Raw genomic sequence first — 13,688 nt, 5'->3', positions numbered from 1 at the left:
TTATAGGTATTTTATTATATATCGTCGGTATATTAAGCTTAACATCAAAGATGTCTGCAGTTGCAATTATTCTTGTTGGAGGGCCTTCAAGTGGGACTCGATTTAGGCCTTTATCTTTAGATATTCCAAAGGTCTTTATTAACTGGATTTATTTTTTTTATGGTTTTTAATTGAAGTTTTTAGCCTCTTTTTCCTATTGGAGGTAAACCTATGATATGGCATCATCTTGTTGCGTTATCAGAAGTTAAGACAGTTAATGAGGTTCTTTTGATTGGGTTTTATGAAGAATCTGTTTTTTCTGGGTTTATAAAGGATGCTAAAGAAGCATTTTCAGAATTTTCTATCAAGTATTTTGATTTTTATTTCTGGTATTTCCTTATGTTTTTTCAAGATATCTACGTGAATATCAATCTCTTGGGACAGCAGGAGGGTTATATTTTTTTCGTGATCTGATTCTTAGGAATTCTCCAAAAACAATTTTTGTTTTACATTCTGATTTATGTTGTTCGTTTCCTCTTAAAAATATGCTTGAAATGCATTTGGAGAAAGATGCAATTGGGACTCTTTTGGGAACTAAAGTAATATAGTTTTTTTTTGAGTTATAAGTTACTTAATTGTTTATCAATTAGGTTTCTCCTGATGATGCTAACAATTTTGGCTGTATTGTCTGGGATACTGCCACTTCAGAAGTTATTCATTATGTTGAAAAGCCTGAAACATATATTAGTTCTACAATTAATTGTGGTGTATATATTTTTGATGGCTCTATTTTTGATCAAATTAAAGAGTCAATACGGTTGAAAAGTGAGCGAAATAAAGAAATGTCTAGTTCTTCGTTTGATCCAGATGAGCGATTACGTCTTGAACAAGATGTTTTGGCACCTCTTAGTCAAACGAAGAAACTTTTCGTTTATGAAACTAAAGATTTTTGGCGCCAGATCAAAACTGCTGGGTATATTTTATTATTATTCCCTAAATTCCACATATTAAAGATTCAGGTCTTCTGTTCTTGCGAATGCTTTATATTTATTATATTCACAAAAGGAAAATGATCAGAAATTTTTTAAAGACTCTGGTCCAGAAATTGTTCCTCCAGGTAATTTATTATAATTATTGATATATTTGATTAATGAACTTCAAAAGTGTATATTCATCCATCCGCATCTGTAAGCCATTCGTCTAAGCTTGGTCCTAATGTTTCAATCGGTTTAAATGTTAAAATTCATTCTGGAGTCCGTATTAGTAATGCTATTATTTTAGATGGCGCTGAAATCAAGGTTGTTGTTATTTTATAATTATTATTTTTCTTATTTTAAAGCCTAATGCGTCTGTTTTACATTCTATTATTGGTCGAAGATCTCGAGTTGGGCAATGGGCTCGCGTTGAAGGTACGCCTACTCTTCCTACACAACATAATACCACAATTCTTCGAAATGGTGTAAAAATACAGTCTATTACTGTGCTTGCTAATGACGTTGTTATTGATGATGAAGTAAGGGTTCAAAATTGTATTGTGCTTCCTCACAAGGTATATTTCTATTTTTATATTTTATTATTTACTTAATAATAAATATCAGGAAATTAAAGTTGGTGTTGTTGGCGAAGTAAGACGGTTTATATTATTGTAATTATTGGGTTAATCATTAAACAGGTTATTATGTAAAAATAATTAATAATGATAATATTTTCAACATATTATTAAGGCTTCAATCATTATTCACTTTATATTTATGTTTCTAAGACCAGGAATTTGTCTTTCTTATATAATGAATATGTTTCTCTTTCTAACGATTTCTTTGCGATAACTATATCTTTCTGAATATCTTCTATCAATAATTCTACTTTCTTTAAAAAAATATCTAATTTAAAATGATATTACCTTTAGATATATAATTACATTCCGGTCTTATAAATCCCATTATTATCAATCTTATTTCTTCTTCATAAAAATCTTTTTTAAATTCATGAATAAAATGTACTTCCTAAATACTTTTTAAAAAAATCTATATTTATATTAAACATACAACTGATAATTTATTATTATTATAATATGGATTCCATCCTATACTCATAACCACCGAATATACTTTATTATCCTCTCCTTCCTTCATCACTCGACCCCACCCATAATATATCCCTGTTTTTGTTGCTAAATTTTTTGGAAGATTTTCTTCCGAAATATTTGCTAAAATATCTCAGTTTTATCTATATTCTTCATTAATTACCTGTTGGTATTTCCAATTCACTTTTTCCTCTACCATACCCTTTGATCACCTATACTTTCTTTCATATTAAAAATATATATTAAATTTCACAAACCTTTCCTTTTAAATAAATAGGATATGGATATTCTGGTCCTGATTCTGGTTCTCTATTATCTGGCAATTTTATCTCTATATTTGACATTTTATAAAAATTTTAATTATAATCTTATAATTATAAATAACTATATACTTTTTACTATCAAAAATATCCGTTTTTTCTACAAAATAACATTTATTCTTATTTTATTACTTAAAATACTTGATTTTCAAGTAAAAATCTCTCTTTTCTATTCAATATCTTTGTTTCTTATCTTTGGATGTCACGTGACACTACCATAATAACAACGTATTTTCAAAATATGACGTCAACTATGGAGCAATATCAGAGGTTAGAAAAGATTGGAGAAGGTAATAAAAGGAATATTTAAGAGAATTATGAGCTTATTTATGTATAAGGAACTTATGGAGTTGTTTATAAAGCAAAGGATCTTGAAAGTGGTACAATTGTAGCTCTTAAGAAAATCCGATTAGAAGCAGAAGATGAGGGAGTTCCTAGTACAGCAATTCGTGAGATATCACTTTTGAAAGAGATGCACAATGATAATGTTGTAAGGTATAATTTTGCTGTATTTTTTTTGAATTGTTTTTAAGAGGTTGATTAGACTTTTGAATATAATTCATCAAGAGTCACGTTTATATCTTGTTTTTGAAGTAAGTATAATGTTTTTTTTGAAATACTTGTAATTTCATGTATTAGTTTCTTGATCTTGGTAATTTTTAGAAGAATATATATATATATATATATATATGTATTGATATATTTAGATTTAAAAAAGTATATGAATAGTATTCCAAAGGACATGATGCTTGGTGCAGAAATGATTAAAAAGTTTATGTCACAACTTGTATCAGGTGTTAAATATTGTCATTCTCATCGTATTCTTCATCGTGACTTGAAACCACAAAATCTTCTTATAGATCGAGAAGGAAATCTTAAATTAGCAGATTTTGGGCTTGCAAGGGCGTTTGGTGTTCCATTGCGTGGTTATACTCATGAAGTTGTTACACTTTGGTATCGTGCTCCAGAAGTTCTTTTAGGTGGTCGACAATATGCAACAGCGCTTGATATATGGAGCATTGGATGTATTTTTGCAGAAATGGCTACAAAAAAGCCATTATTTCCAGGTGATTCTGAAATTGATGAAATATTTAGAATATTTAGGTGAAAAATTGAGTATTAAGTTTAGAATTTATTTATTTTTTAGAATATTAGGGACTCCAGATGAAAATTCTTGGCCTGGTATTACATCTTATCCGGATTTTAAGGCAACTTTTCCAAAATGGTCACCAAAAAATCTTGGAGAATTAATTACAGAACTTGATAGTGATGGAATAGATTTATTACAGGTTCTTAATTCATAATATAAATCATTAAAAAATAATAAATATCTAGAAATGTCTTAGATATTATCCTGCTGAACGTATTAGCGCTAAAAAAGCTCTCGATCATCCTTATTTTGATGATTTCATTAATATCAATAGATCTAACGTGGTGGTATAGTTTTATAATTGGTTATTATATATTTATGGGTATTTATATAAACTAATTTTTTCTTTCTAACCTAATAAATCTTTGGCTTTAAAAATTATCTATTATAATCAACAATAGATAAATATATATCTTTGTAAGATGATTTTCGCAAATACTGTAATAATTATATTGGCTATGAAATTCATTCAATTGATTCATAATTTAAATTCATGTAATATTTATTAAATTAACTATTTCTTTATACCTTTTTATTATAACTTAATATTTACCGGATATATTTATCAATCTGCTGATAAAACAAATGATTTTTTTGATAAACTACTTAAGACTTTAATTTTATAAAAAAATCTAAGATAAAGGCTTAGATTAAATTATAAAGTCAATTTAATCTTTAAATTTTAAAAAATATATAAACATATTTATTACTTAAAAATGTCAAATATTTCAGAGAAAAAGATGAATATGAGGTCTTTAATAGGAGTATCTAGTCCTAAATATTCAAATACATCTTTAAAATGCAGGAAATCTAAAAGTTATGAGGAAATATTAGATGATAAAGAGATAGCAGAAAAACAAATCAATAATGATTCAGAAAAAAGGAATATTTCTGCTTCTTTTGATAAATATCAAAGAGAAAGAGGTTATAGCCAGAATTGCTATGCTTGTAATCCTTCAATATCTCCAAAATCAAGGAATTTGATTAAGTTTAATGAACGTTTTTCTAAAAAAGATATATCAGATGATTTACAAAGAAATAACAGTTATTTTAATTTGGATTCATTAAAATTACTTAAGAGTTTTCAGCTGGGCTTTTTGTGGGATCATTTATTAATGGAACTTGATATTAGTGAAATAGAAGAAATAAAAGAAAAAAGAGAAAAATTAATGATTAATTATTTGCTTGTTCCTAAGGAATTAGAAAAGGTTCTTTTATTTGGATGGCTTATTTGCCTTGATACACTTATGTATTTTTTTACAATATCACCACTCAGATTTATTAAAGTTTTATATAAGATTTTTAAAAATAATTTAATATGTGAAAATAAGGACCGCAAAGAAAGGTATAGTTATTTCTATTTTACTGTTGTTTAATTTTTCAGCAATATAAAATCATGTGAAAAAATTGATATTCTTGAAGGGCTTTTGATCTTAGGAACATGTATTATTCTTCAGAGGCTAGATGCTAGTCGTATTTATCATAATATCCGAGGACAAGCTACTATTAAGCTTTATGTTATATATAATGTTTTAGAAGTATAAAATTGCATCATATATTATTGTTTATAACATAGTATTAGATTGGTGATCGTCTTTTATCTGCATTTGGACAAGATGTTATAGAATGTTTCTTTTCAAAAGTTTCTAGTAGAGAAGATTTAACTAAATATTATTATTTAAATCTTAGTTTATACTTTATTCTTGCTTTAATAACTAATGGTATAATTGCGATATTATTTTGAAGGATAATTCTAATTATTTAGTTTTGCATACTACTATGTTGTTTTATCAAGTCATGACTTTAAATGTTACTGTTAATTCTTATTCGAATGCTTTATTAACTCTTCTTATATCAAATCAATTTGTAGAAATTAAAGGAACAATATTTAAGAAATTTGAAAATGAGAATATGCTTCAAATGACATTAGCTGGTAAATTATGCTTTATTTTTGATTTAATTTTATTTCTTTTAGATATTGTAGAGCGATTTCAATTAACATTGATGCTTAGCATAATATTGTTTAGAAATTTGATAGAAATATACGAATTGAGGTTTCCTTTTTCATTGTTTTCAGGCTCTTTTTTTCATCTTTCATCTTATTCTGTCTTTTTTATGATTATGACTCCAGTAATATTAGTTATGGGTTCAGAAATATTTGTGGATTGGCTTAAACATATGTTTATCATAAAATTTAATCATATACACTCATCAATATACTCACGCTTTGCAGATGTGCTTTCTGACTATTATATTAGCTGCATGAATAAAAAAAAAGAGGTGAGAATTTTAAAATTATGAACTTTTATTTAATAAATATATAGACAAGTATTAGACAGCCATATTTTATATCTAGGAAAATTGGTCTCCCTATCTTACCTTTGGCATGTTTAATTATTCGGGCATTTTTTAAGATTTACAGGATTTTTTATTCTTCTAAGCTTTTTATTGATATAAAGATGTTATTTAATGATCCATCATTAGAAAAAACTAAGCTTTTCTTATCTAAGGTTAATTTGATTTTTAAACTTATTTTTATAAATAACAATATGAAGGACAAATTTATTTCTATTTTTTATGGAACTTTTAATATGATTCTTTTTTTTTTTTGGTTTGTTTATCATCTTTAATCTTTCATATTTTTAAAAATACAAGTTTGATAGTTATGAAATTAATTTTAAGCACAATACTTATGAAACTTTCATATAAATATTATAATAGAATTGAAGATAAAGAGGAAAAGGAATTCAAAATAGAAAAGTCAAGTTCTATTGGTCAACAGGTATAATTAAATTATAATTATTATTTTATTGTTCATTATATTTCTAGGAAATTAATGAAAAAACGAGATCATATATAAATAATGTTCAAAGTAAATTTAAAGAAGGAACTCAAAAACATACTTTATATACTCTTGAAAGATATTCTATGGTAACTAAACGGATCTATTGATATAAATTATTTTTATATATTTTATTTCTAATCCTTTAGTTTTAAAAAATTGTTATTATATTTCAATTATACAATATTTTTATGATTAAGATGCTTATGGAAATAATATTATATCTTTTTTTAAGAAAAATTGCTTTAAGAGTTATGATGAAAAATATAAAAATAATCCAAATACTTCTCAATAATTTAAGATTTTTATAGATATTTTCTATATTTTTATAGAATTTATATCAAAATCTACTAATACGTGAAATATTATAATTTTATATAAATTTATTTTAATATTTATGAACATTATCTAGAGCTATTCCCAAATTTTGGCTTTGCAATATCCCAAGGACCATGTATTTCACTTAAAATATAAATAAAAATATATAGAATTATGAATATATACCTTTTATATTTTTGAAGACTTATTAACCATAATGGACATACAAAAGAAATAAAGAAAAAGCTGAAAAGAAATAATAATGTGAGAGTAAAATTTATTTCCAAAGTAATTAATATTGAAGCTACCGTAAGGAGAAATGCTGTCAGAATAAGTTGAATCGTAAAAGAAAAGTTTTGCTTTAAATATAATTAAAAAAATATCATAATAATTCTATAAAATTCACCCGAAGATAACGTCTAAACATAGGAAATAAAGCAAACCATTCAACCGCGAATACTATTAACGAAAACGCATGAATATATGATGTCAATTGTGATGCAAGTACAACTGAAGCCATAACACCTGCATTAGTTGATAAAGATCCGGGAAATCTAAAAATTAAAAATATTAAGAAAATATTTTATAATTTATATACTTCTTATTAGCCCATTCTGCTGTAGAATAATCATGGAAGAATATATTAGCTAAAAATAAACAAAATGTTAATGCCCATATTGAATCAGATGTTGTTGATTTCGTAAGAGATTCCAAAATAGGTGATACACAAAAAATAACAAGAATAATCAATATAGAGAATTTCGCTATTTCCTTTCCTATAAAATTACTATTAATAATATTTTAAATCTTTATTCCTAACTATTATTGATATTTCGATTATAATCGAATTTTGTTATACCCAAATCCCAAAAAATATAACAACATATTGTAAATCCCGTTGATATTCCTATTAACACTCCTGGAGATACTCGTTCATAATAAATTGAAATAAACGCACATATAAATATAGCTATACTGCAAAGATGTTGCATAAAAACAATCATATCCGCTACAAGAGGCAAAAAATCATAAACTTTGACATTTACTATTTATCTTAGCCTCTTTTTCATTTATTCATCCTATTATTTAAAACCATTACGCTTCAGTTCTTTTAAAAATGATTCATCAACCCAATTATCTGGATAATCTTGTTTAACCCATAAAAGCTTTCTCCACTTCTTTTTCCTCTTAGAATGTATGTGATTCGTCCCCTTCTTATAATACATTTCTTCCTTAATATCTTCTAATATTTCTGCAAATAAATATGTCATTATTATTATTAAAAAAACTCATATTTCTTGTTCTTCTAATTAATACTATTAATAACCACTATTTCTTGTTAGTAAATACTCTGTTAAACTATCTTATTATACCTTAATTTGCTGACTTTTGTCAGATACTTAAGTTTTTTAAAAAAATATAGATTATTTCGATAAGATTAAAAGATAAGACTGTTATATATAGAAGAAGAGAATCATAAAGTTGTAGTAGTTGATAGGAATATAAAGATTTCCCTGTATAATTTGTTATTTTTTTAAAAAGTTTGTAATTAAAAAGATTGACAAGTTAATTTTTTGATAACCTTAAGAAAGCATAAATAATTAAGAAGATGAGATTTCCTATTAGAAAATCAGCAGAAGAATGGAAGAAGATCCTTTGTTCTGAAAGAGTTTTTATTTTTGAAAGATCTAAATATATAATGATATATATTAGTATAAAGTTCTTCGTGAAAAATATACAGAACCAGCAGGATCAGGAGAATATGATAGCCATTACCCATCAGAAGGAGTTTATATATGTGCTGGATGTGAATCGCCATTATATAAAGCAGAAACAAAGTTTAAATCAGGATGCGGTTGGGTAATATTGAATTTTTGAGAAAATATATAAAATAATGAGAATATAGCCATCATTTTATGAATCAATAGAAAATTCTGTTGATAGAGTACCTGATTTATCTGGAGGAAGAGTCCGAACAGAAATCCTTTGTAGTCAATGTGGTGGACATTTAGGTAAATATTTTTAAACCATGATATATTGTTTTTTTTTAGTTAATATTGTTGAGGCCATGTGTTTAAAGGTTAATTTAATTATTTTTATTGTATTTTTTTAATTAGATAAGGTGAAGGTTTTGATGTACCTACAGATGAACGAGTTAGTTGAAGTTTCTTATTTAAAGAGAAAGAATCTAACAAAATTAGCATTGTGTAAATAGTTTATCCGTAATTTATAAGAATATTGAGAAAAAGAATGTTTGAATAGAGTTTTTTTAAAAAAAAATAACTAAAAAACATATTTGATCCATATTTTCTTCAAAAAAAAACATCAATTCATTTGAAGCTGATGATATTGAATGATTGTTGTCTTTTATTATATCCATATATCTTAATTTGACATGTTTTTTTTAGTTTTTTTATGATAGAAAAAAATTCAAATTGAGTTTATCTTTTTTAACAAAAAAAAGACAATTAAGTTGATTGGTTAATGAATGAATGTTGTTTTTGTATCATTTTGTATAAAAATTGAAAAAAATTGTTGATATTTTATAAAAGTCCCTTGTTATATAATAGTTTTAAAAATGTATAAATTGTGATTTTTATTCAAAAAAAGTGAAATATATGTTTATCTAAATCTCCCCTTCTTCTAATAATTCCAATGGAAACTTAATCCAAATTATATCACCAGAGCGAATAACTGCTTGTTTATGTATCCCCCAATCTGTTTGTAAATTTTCAACCAAAAATTTTGTTTCAAGTGCATCAGTCCCTAAAAAAGAAGATGCTTTTAATTGTGTTCTATAAAATATATTATTTTAATTATATATTTTTATTTTAAAAAATCACTTGTTCCAAAGATAAAAAGTTACAGATTTATAAGATCTTGAAACAAATTTATAAAATCTTAGAGTTCTCATTCTTTGAAGAAATGCAATTTCTTGAATATTTTTTTCATAAGTTTGGTCAAGGGACATTGTATCTAAGATTTAAAAAGTTAAAGAAATCGATTAAAAATATTAATTAAAATATCTATTATTTTACAAGTCATTTACATTTAAGGGTCTTTATTATTTATATAACCAAGAGTATCAATAATCATAGCTCGTGCTTTTTCGAGGCCGTCTAAAGTGCCTCTTAAAGTGATAAGGTTTCCGTTATTTGTACGAGGAATATTAATACAACAGTCTGATTCATTTTTTATTTGGGATATTCTTGATCCTCCTTGTCCTATAATTATTCCATAATAGTTTGGAGGTACTTTAAGATAACCGGTTGCTGTATGATGTTTCATTTGTTCAAGTGCTGTATTTATAATTTCTTTTACTTGTTCTATGTTCCCCATCTTGCCTTTTAATGTCCATGAAATTTCTTTATCTTCTTCTAAATCCATTACAACACTCCAGGGATATTTTCGATTTTCATCTACATCATTTTCATCAATGTCTGCTTCATCAATTGTTTCTTTTGGTATCGAGTCTTCATGATATTCTAATATTACCCCATATAAGGTTTTCATGCGACGAGCAAATATTCCATTTTCAGAAATATATGGATGGCATTTTAAAGGTATATTGATTTCAATGCAGTCTTCTGTTTTTATAAAGGTATTTATTTCTTTTGCTGCTTTGTCTACTTGATCTTTTTTTCCTATAACTTTAATTTCCACATTTTTTTCTGTGCTATCTTTTGGTTTTCTAGGGATTTTGATTATTACAGAATATTTACTTTCAAGCTCTTTCCGCACATTTCCTTCTTTACCAACTATTGCTTTCATTTTCGATAATGGTACTGGTATAACAAGAGTTGTTTTTTCTTCTATTTCTTTTACCATAAAATTAATTTTTTCTATAATTTTATCCACTAATTCCTTATTACCAGCAATTACAATTTCATCAGACTTTTTTTCTGGCTTTGGAAACTGAATTATTTTTGCAAGCTGAGAACGATCACCAATTGCACCACATTCTGTTATAATATTACGTAAAGTACTTCCTCCAGGCCCTATAAGAGTACGATGATGTTTTCTATTAACATAAATAGTACGAGTAACCTGATCTTGAATAGCTTTAACAGTATTAAGAATAGAATTTTTAGCTTTTTTGATTCCATCTTTAGTTCCTTGAATAAAAATAGTTGCCAAAGCAGATGGATCATCGGATGTAGATTTCTCAATCTCAATACGAGTTTCAGTCTCATTTTTTAATTCATTGATACTATTTCCTGCTTTACCTAATATTTGAGCAATAGTAAACATGGGAACTGTAAAAGTAACTGTATTTCCATGCTCTTTTTCATAATCTAAAAGATCCATTAATTCTAATTTTGCTAAAGCTATCCCATTTTTTTCTCCGCGAATTGTAACCTCATCTTTTGCTTCTGATTTCTTGGTATCAGTATCTTTATTTTCTAAATTTTCACGAGGGAAGTTTATTTTAACTTGATACTTTTCTTCAAGTCTTTTTACAAATTTCCCGCCTTGACCGATAAGACTACCATGATGCTTTACTGGAATTGATAGATGAAGTACTGTCTGTTCATCTAGTTTTCTTATAAGTTCTTGAATATATGATTTTGCTTCTTCAACATTCTCTTTAGCTCCCTGGACCGTAATTTTCCCTTCTTCAGTTGTTATTTTAACATTGAGTTCTCTTATCTTTGAAATATTATTATGCCCTTTATCAAATAAATATTTTAAAAACTTTTGTGGAAAATCAAAGGTTGATGTATATGAATTCTGATCCTGAAACTTTAAATTTTCTACAATCTTTTCAATCTCTTTAATGACATATTCTACTCCAAATGATACACCTCTAACATTAACCATATTTTCTTCAATAACAGTGTTATCAAACTTTCTAGGTTTGGCCGTTGAAAATTTAACTTTAACTATTGAATTCGAGTCTTTTATAATAGAATTCAATGTTGAACCCTTAGGACCCAATATATATTTATGATATTTATCAGGAATATAAATATCACGAGAAATAATATCAGCCATTTCTGTTGCAGTTTTTTTAAGTAATTCTGCAACTTTTTCGAGTGTCAATTGAATAGTAACTGCAGGCTGTAGTTTTTCATCTGGTCTCCCTTCGTAAATAAGAACGATTTCAGAATTGAAGGAATCTTCACTTGAAAAAAGTACATCTATAAAATATTGTTCTCTTATCTTTTGCAAATTTCTTCCTTTCTGACCAATTATATGACAATGTAGTAATGGATCAAGATTAAGTCTTAGAATACGATATGGAGGGTATGAATTAATTAACATTATAATCTCTTTTTTAGCATTTTTAACATTTCCTGCATTTTCTCCGGCGAATTCATATATAATAGAGGTTAGATTTTGTTTTAATAACGTATCCATAGAAGGTAATGTAATCTGTATTTGATATTTTTTTTCTATTCTTGCAATCTCTTTTTTCTTTAAAAAATATCTTGTAATATCTCTAGCATGAGCAATATGATCAGCAGCTGAAGGATGTGCCTTAGTAATATCCAACATATCCAAGTATATGGAGTTAGCTCTTTCCATAAGACATTGAATGCTTTCCCCAATAAATGATGGGGGACCACAAATCAATAAACTTTCTGACGGTGAGGAATATGGAGGAATTATTATAGAACATTTTAGTCGATATAGAATATCTTGTAATAATTTTTCATCAAGATACTTATGTAATCGCTTTGAAATAACAACAGAAGCTGACACAGTTGTAGATTTAAACTCGGCGTATAAAGCCTCAATCTCCGCTTTTGCAGTATTAACTAGATTTTTTTCACCAGAAATTACAATAGGTTTTAACTTTTCCACGTCAGATTCCAAATAAGATGAGGGAATATCTATTTTTAAATCCTTATCTCGAGCCCATTCCTGAATTCCTGAATTGTTTGCACTTGATATTAAACTATAAAATTTTGGATTTATTGAAGTAATTTTTACAGTTATATGAGATGTCTAAAATAACATAATTATTAAAAAAAAAATAACAAAAAAAGTTAGTTAGTTACTCTTTCTTCTACTATCGCTTCTATTTCTTTTTTTGCTAACTCTGCTGCTTCAACATCTCCACTAATAATAATTTCCACTGTTTCATCATTATGCTCGCCATTTGCATTATTACAAGGAAAATCTCTTGAAATATTGCGTTTTGGAAATTGTATTTTAGCACCCGATTTCTCAATAATACCATTCAAAACTTTTCCTTTGATACCAATTATAAAGCCAAGAATATTTAAAGGAACTGATAATTTTATAGTAACCTTTAGGCCTAAGAAACAATAAAATAAATATCAAATACCCCTACCTTTTGACTTAATTCTTTCATTAACATCCTACGAGCACGATGAACATCTTCCGGCTTTCCACGAACTAAAAACGTTGTTATTCCTGTCTTTCGTGTCGTAGACATATCAATATGGGTATGTGTTTCCTCCATAATTTGACGAGCAATTTCTGCTACACTAGATTTACTACCAAATTCTTTTAAAGGCGTTCTTTGGCTAGCTTCAAGTCGTATAGTTTCAATAGTCGTTTTAATTGATGGAACCGCCATATACTTCTCCCTTTTCTCACTTAAATTACTCTTTGAAATATTTATATTCTCTGTTTTAGATTTCTTTGTAGCAGAAGCAATAGATGATTTAAGAGATGGAAAGGATTCTTCTGAATTAAACCCAATAATAGAATAATTTGAACCCGTATCATAACCCACATGTTTCTTTGATGAATTATCAAATTTATTGTCTAAAATATTACTAGATAACCCCGAATTATCCCCGTTACCATTCATATAGTTCTCTTGTGTATGAACAAACGACGAATTCCCCGGATTTCCCTGCAAATCACTCAAAAATACCTTATCTAAATATAACTATTAGACTTTTCTTAAAGCACTTTATCAATTCATATACCCTTTTCTAATGATAAATTCATAGACATTTTCTTTAACCCACTTCTTAACCCTTAATCTTTACTGTATCTCTGTATAAATTAAGACTT

At 26.8% G+C, this 13,688-nt stretch overlaps 8 protein-coding genes across 8 annotated transcripts; 4 read left to right on the top strand and 4 right to left on the bottom strand.

Annotated features, from left to right (window-relative positions):
• Positions 1-6: 6 nt before the first annotated feature.
• On the top strand, positions 7-1,628 carry T552_00500 (hypothetical protein; the record flags this gene model as incomplete). The annotated part of the gene is made up of 8 exons (XM_018369115.1): positions 7-131; positions 184-347; positions 392-578; positions 630-952; positions 999-1,096; positions 1,144-1,277; positions 1,319-1,528; positions 1,578-1,628. The coding sequence occupies exons 1-8, from the start codon at positions 51-53 to the stop codon at positions 1,626-1,628; spliced, it is 1,248 nt and encodes a 415-aa protein (XP_018227384.1). The 5' UTR covers positions 7-50.
• A 56-nt stretch (positions 1,629-1,684) lies between these two features.
• Positions 1,685-2,452, bottom strand: T552_00499 (hypothetical protein). Its single transcript, XM_018369114.1, has 5 exons — positions 2,320-2,452; positions 2,226-2,274; positions 2,025-2,185; positions 1,880-1,982; positions 1,685-1,838 (listed from the first exon to the last, which is right to left on the bottom strand). Exons 1-5 carry the CDS (start codon positions 2,404-2,406, stop codon positions 1,729-1,731), a joined length of 510 nt encoding a protein of 169 aa, XP_018227383.1. The 5' UTR covers positions 2,407-2,452; the 3' UTR covers positions 1,685-1,728.
• A 135-nt stretch (positions 2,453-2,587) lies between these two features.
• T552_00498 (cyclin-dependent kinase 1) lies at positions 2,588-3,863 on the top strand. Its single transcript, XM_018369113.1, has 7 exons — positions 2,588-2,672; positions 2,721-2,877; positions 2,927-2,975; positions 3,022-3,034; positions 3,090-3,486; positions 3,530-3,671; positions 3,718-3,863. Exons 1-7 carry the CDS (start codon positions 2,624-2,626, stop codon positions 3,823-3,825), a joined length of 915 nt encoding a protein of 304 aa, XP_018227382.1. The 5' UTR covers positions 2,588-2,623; the 3' UTR covers positions 3,826-3,863.
• Positions 3,864-4,231: 368 nt separating this feature from the next.
• On the top strand, positions 4,232-6,527 carry T552_00497 (hypothetical protein). The gene is made up of 9 exons (XM_018369112.1): positions 4,232-4,877; positions 4,917-5,070; positions 5,115-5,253; positions 5,298-5,465; positions 5,508-5,812; positions 5,857-6,042; positions 6,088-6,143; positions 6,188-6,314; positions 6,362-6,527. Exons 1-9 carry the CDS (start codon positions 4,249-4,251, stop codon positions 6,482-6,484), a joined length of 1,887 nt encoding a protein of 628 aa, XP_018227381.1. The 5' UTR covers positions 4,232-4,248; the 3' UTR covers positions 6,485-6,527.
• Positions 6,528-6,732: 205 nt separating this feature from the next.
• T552_00496 (hypothetical protein) lies at positions 6,733-8,009 on the bottom strand. The gene is made up of 6 exons (XM_018369111.1): positions 7,786-8,009; positions 7,513-7,737; positions 7,291-7,468; positions 7,099-7,246; positions 6,879-7,051; positions 6,733-6,836 (listed from the first exon to the last, which is right to left on the bottom strand). Exons 1-6 carry the CDS (start codon positions 7,961-7,963, stop codon positions 6,779-6,781), a joined length of 960 nt encoding a protein of 319 aa, XP_018227380.1. The 5' UTR covers positions 7,964-8,009; the 3' UTR covers positions 6,733-6,778.
• Positions 8,010-8,189: 180 nt separating this feature from the next.
• Positions 8,190-8,991, top strand: T552_00495 (methionine-R-sulfoxide reductase). The gene is made up of 7 exons (XM_018369110.1): positions 8,190-8,233; positions 8,285-8,361; positions 8,406-8,552; positions 8,599-8,704; positions 8,758-8,772; positions 8,815-8,846; positions 8,894-8,991. Exons 2-7 carry the CDS (start codon positions 8,302-8,304, stop codon positions 8,948-8,950), a joined length of 417 nt encoding a protein of 138 aa, XP_018227379.1. The 5' UTR covers positions 8,190-8,233; positions 8,285-8,301; the 3' UTR covers positions 8,951-8,991.
• Positions 8,992-9,273: 282 nt separating this feature from the next.
• T552_00494 (hypothetical protein) lies at positions 9,274-9,704 on the bottom strand. Its single transcript, XM_018369109.1, has 2 exons — positions 9,536-9,704; positions 9,274-9,487 (listed from the first exon to the last, which is right to left on the bottom strand). Exons 1-2 carry the CDS (start codon positions 9,661-9,663, stop codon positions 9,319-9,321), a joined length of 297 nt encoding a protein of 98 aa, XP_018227378.1. The 5' UTR covers positions 9,664-9,704; the 3' UTR covers positions 9,274-9,318.
• Positions 9,705-9,743: 39 nt separating this feature from the next.
• T552_00493 (hypothetical protein) lies at positions 9,744-13,628 on the bottom strand (the record flags this gene model as incomplete). Its single annotated transcript, XM_018369108.1, has 4 exons — positions 9,744-12,644; positions 12,698-12,949; positions 12,994-13,550; positions 13,601-13,628. 4 exons carry the CDS (start codon positions 13,626-13,628, stop codon positions 9,744-9,746), a joined length of 3,738 nt encoding a protein of 1,245 aa, XP_018227377.1.
• Between the last annotated feature and the right edge of the window lie 60 nt (positions 13,629-13,688).

Source organism: Pneumocystis carinii, assembly GCF_001477545.1.
Source record: "Pneumocystis carinii B80 chromosome Unknown supercont1.2, whole genome shotgun sequence".
In the NCBI taxonomy this organism is placed as follows: Eukaryota; Fungi; Ascomycota; class Pneumocystomycetes; order Pneumocystales; family Pneumocystaceae; genus Pneumocystis; species Pneumocystis carinii.
Note: the sequence above shows the minus strand (reverse complement) of the source record. Positions and strands in the feature narration are given on the sequence as shown.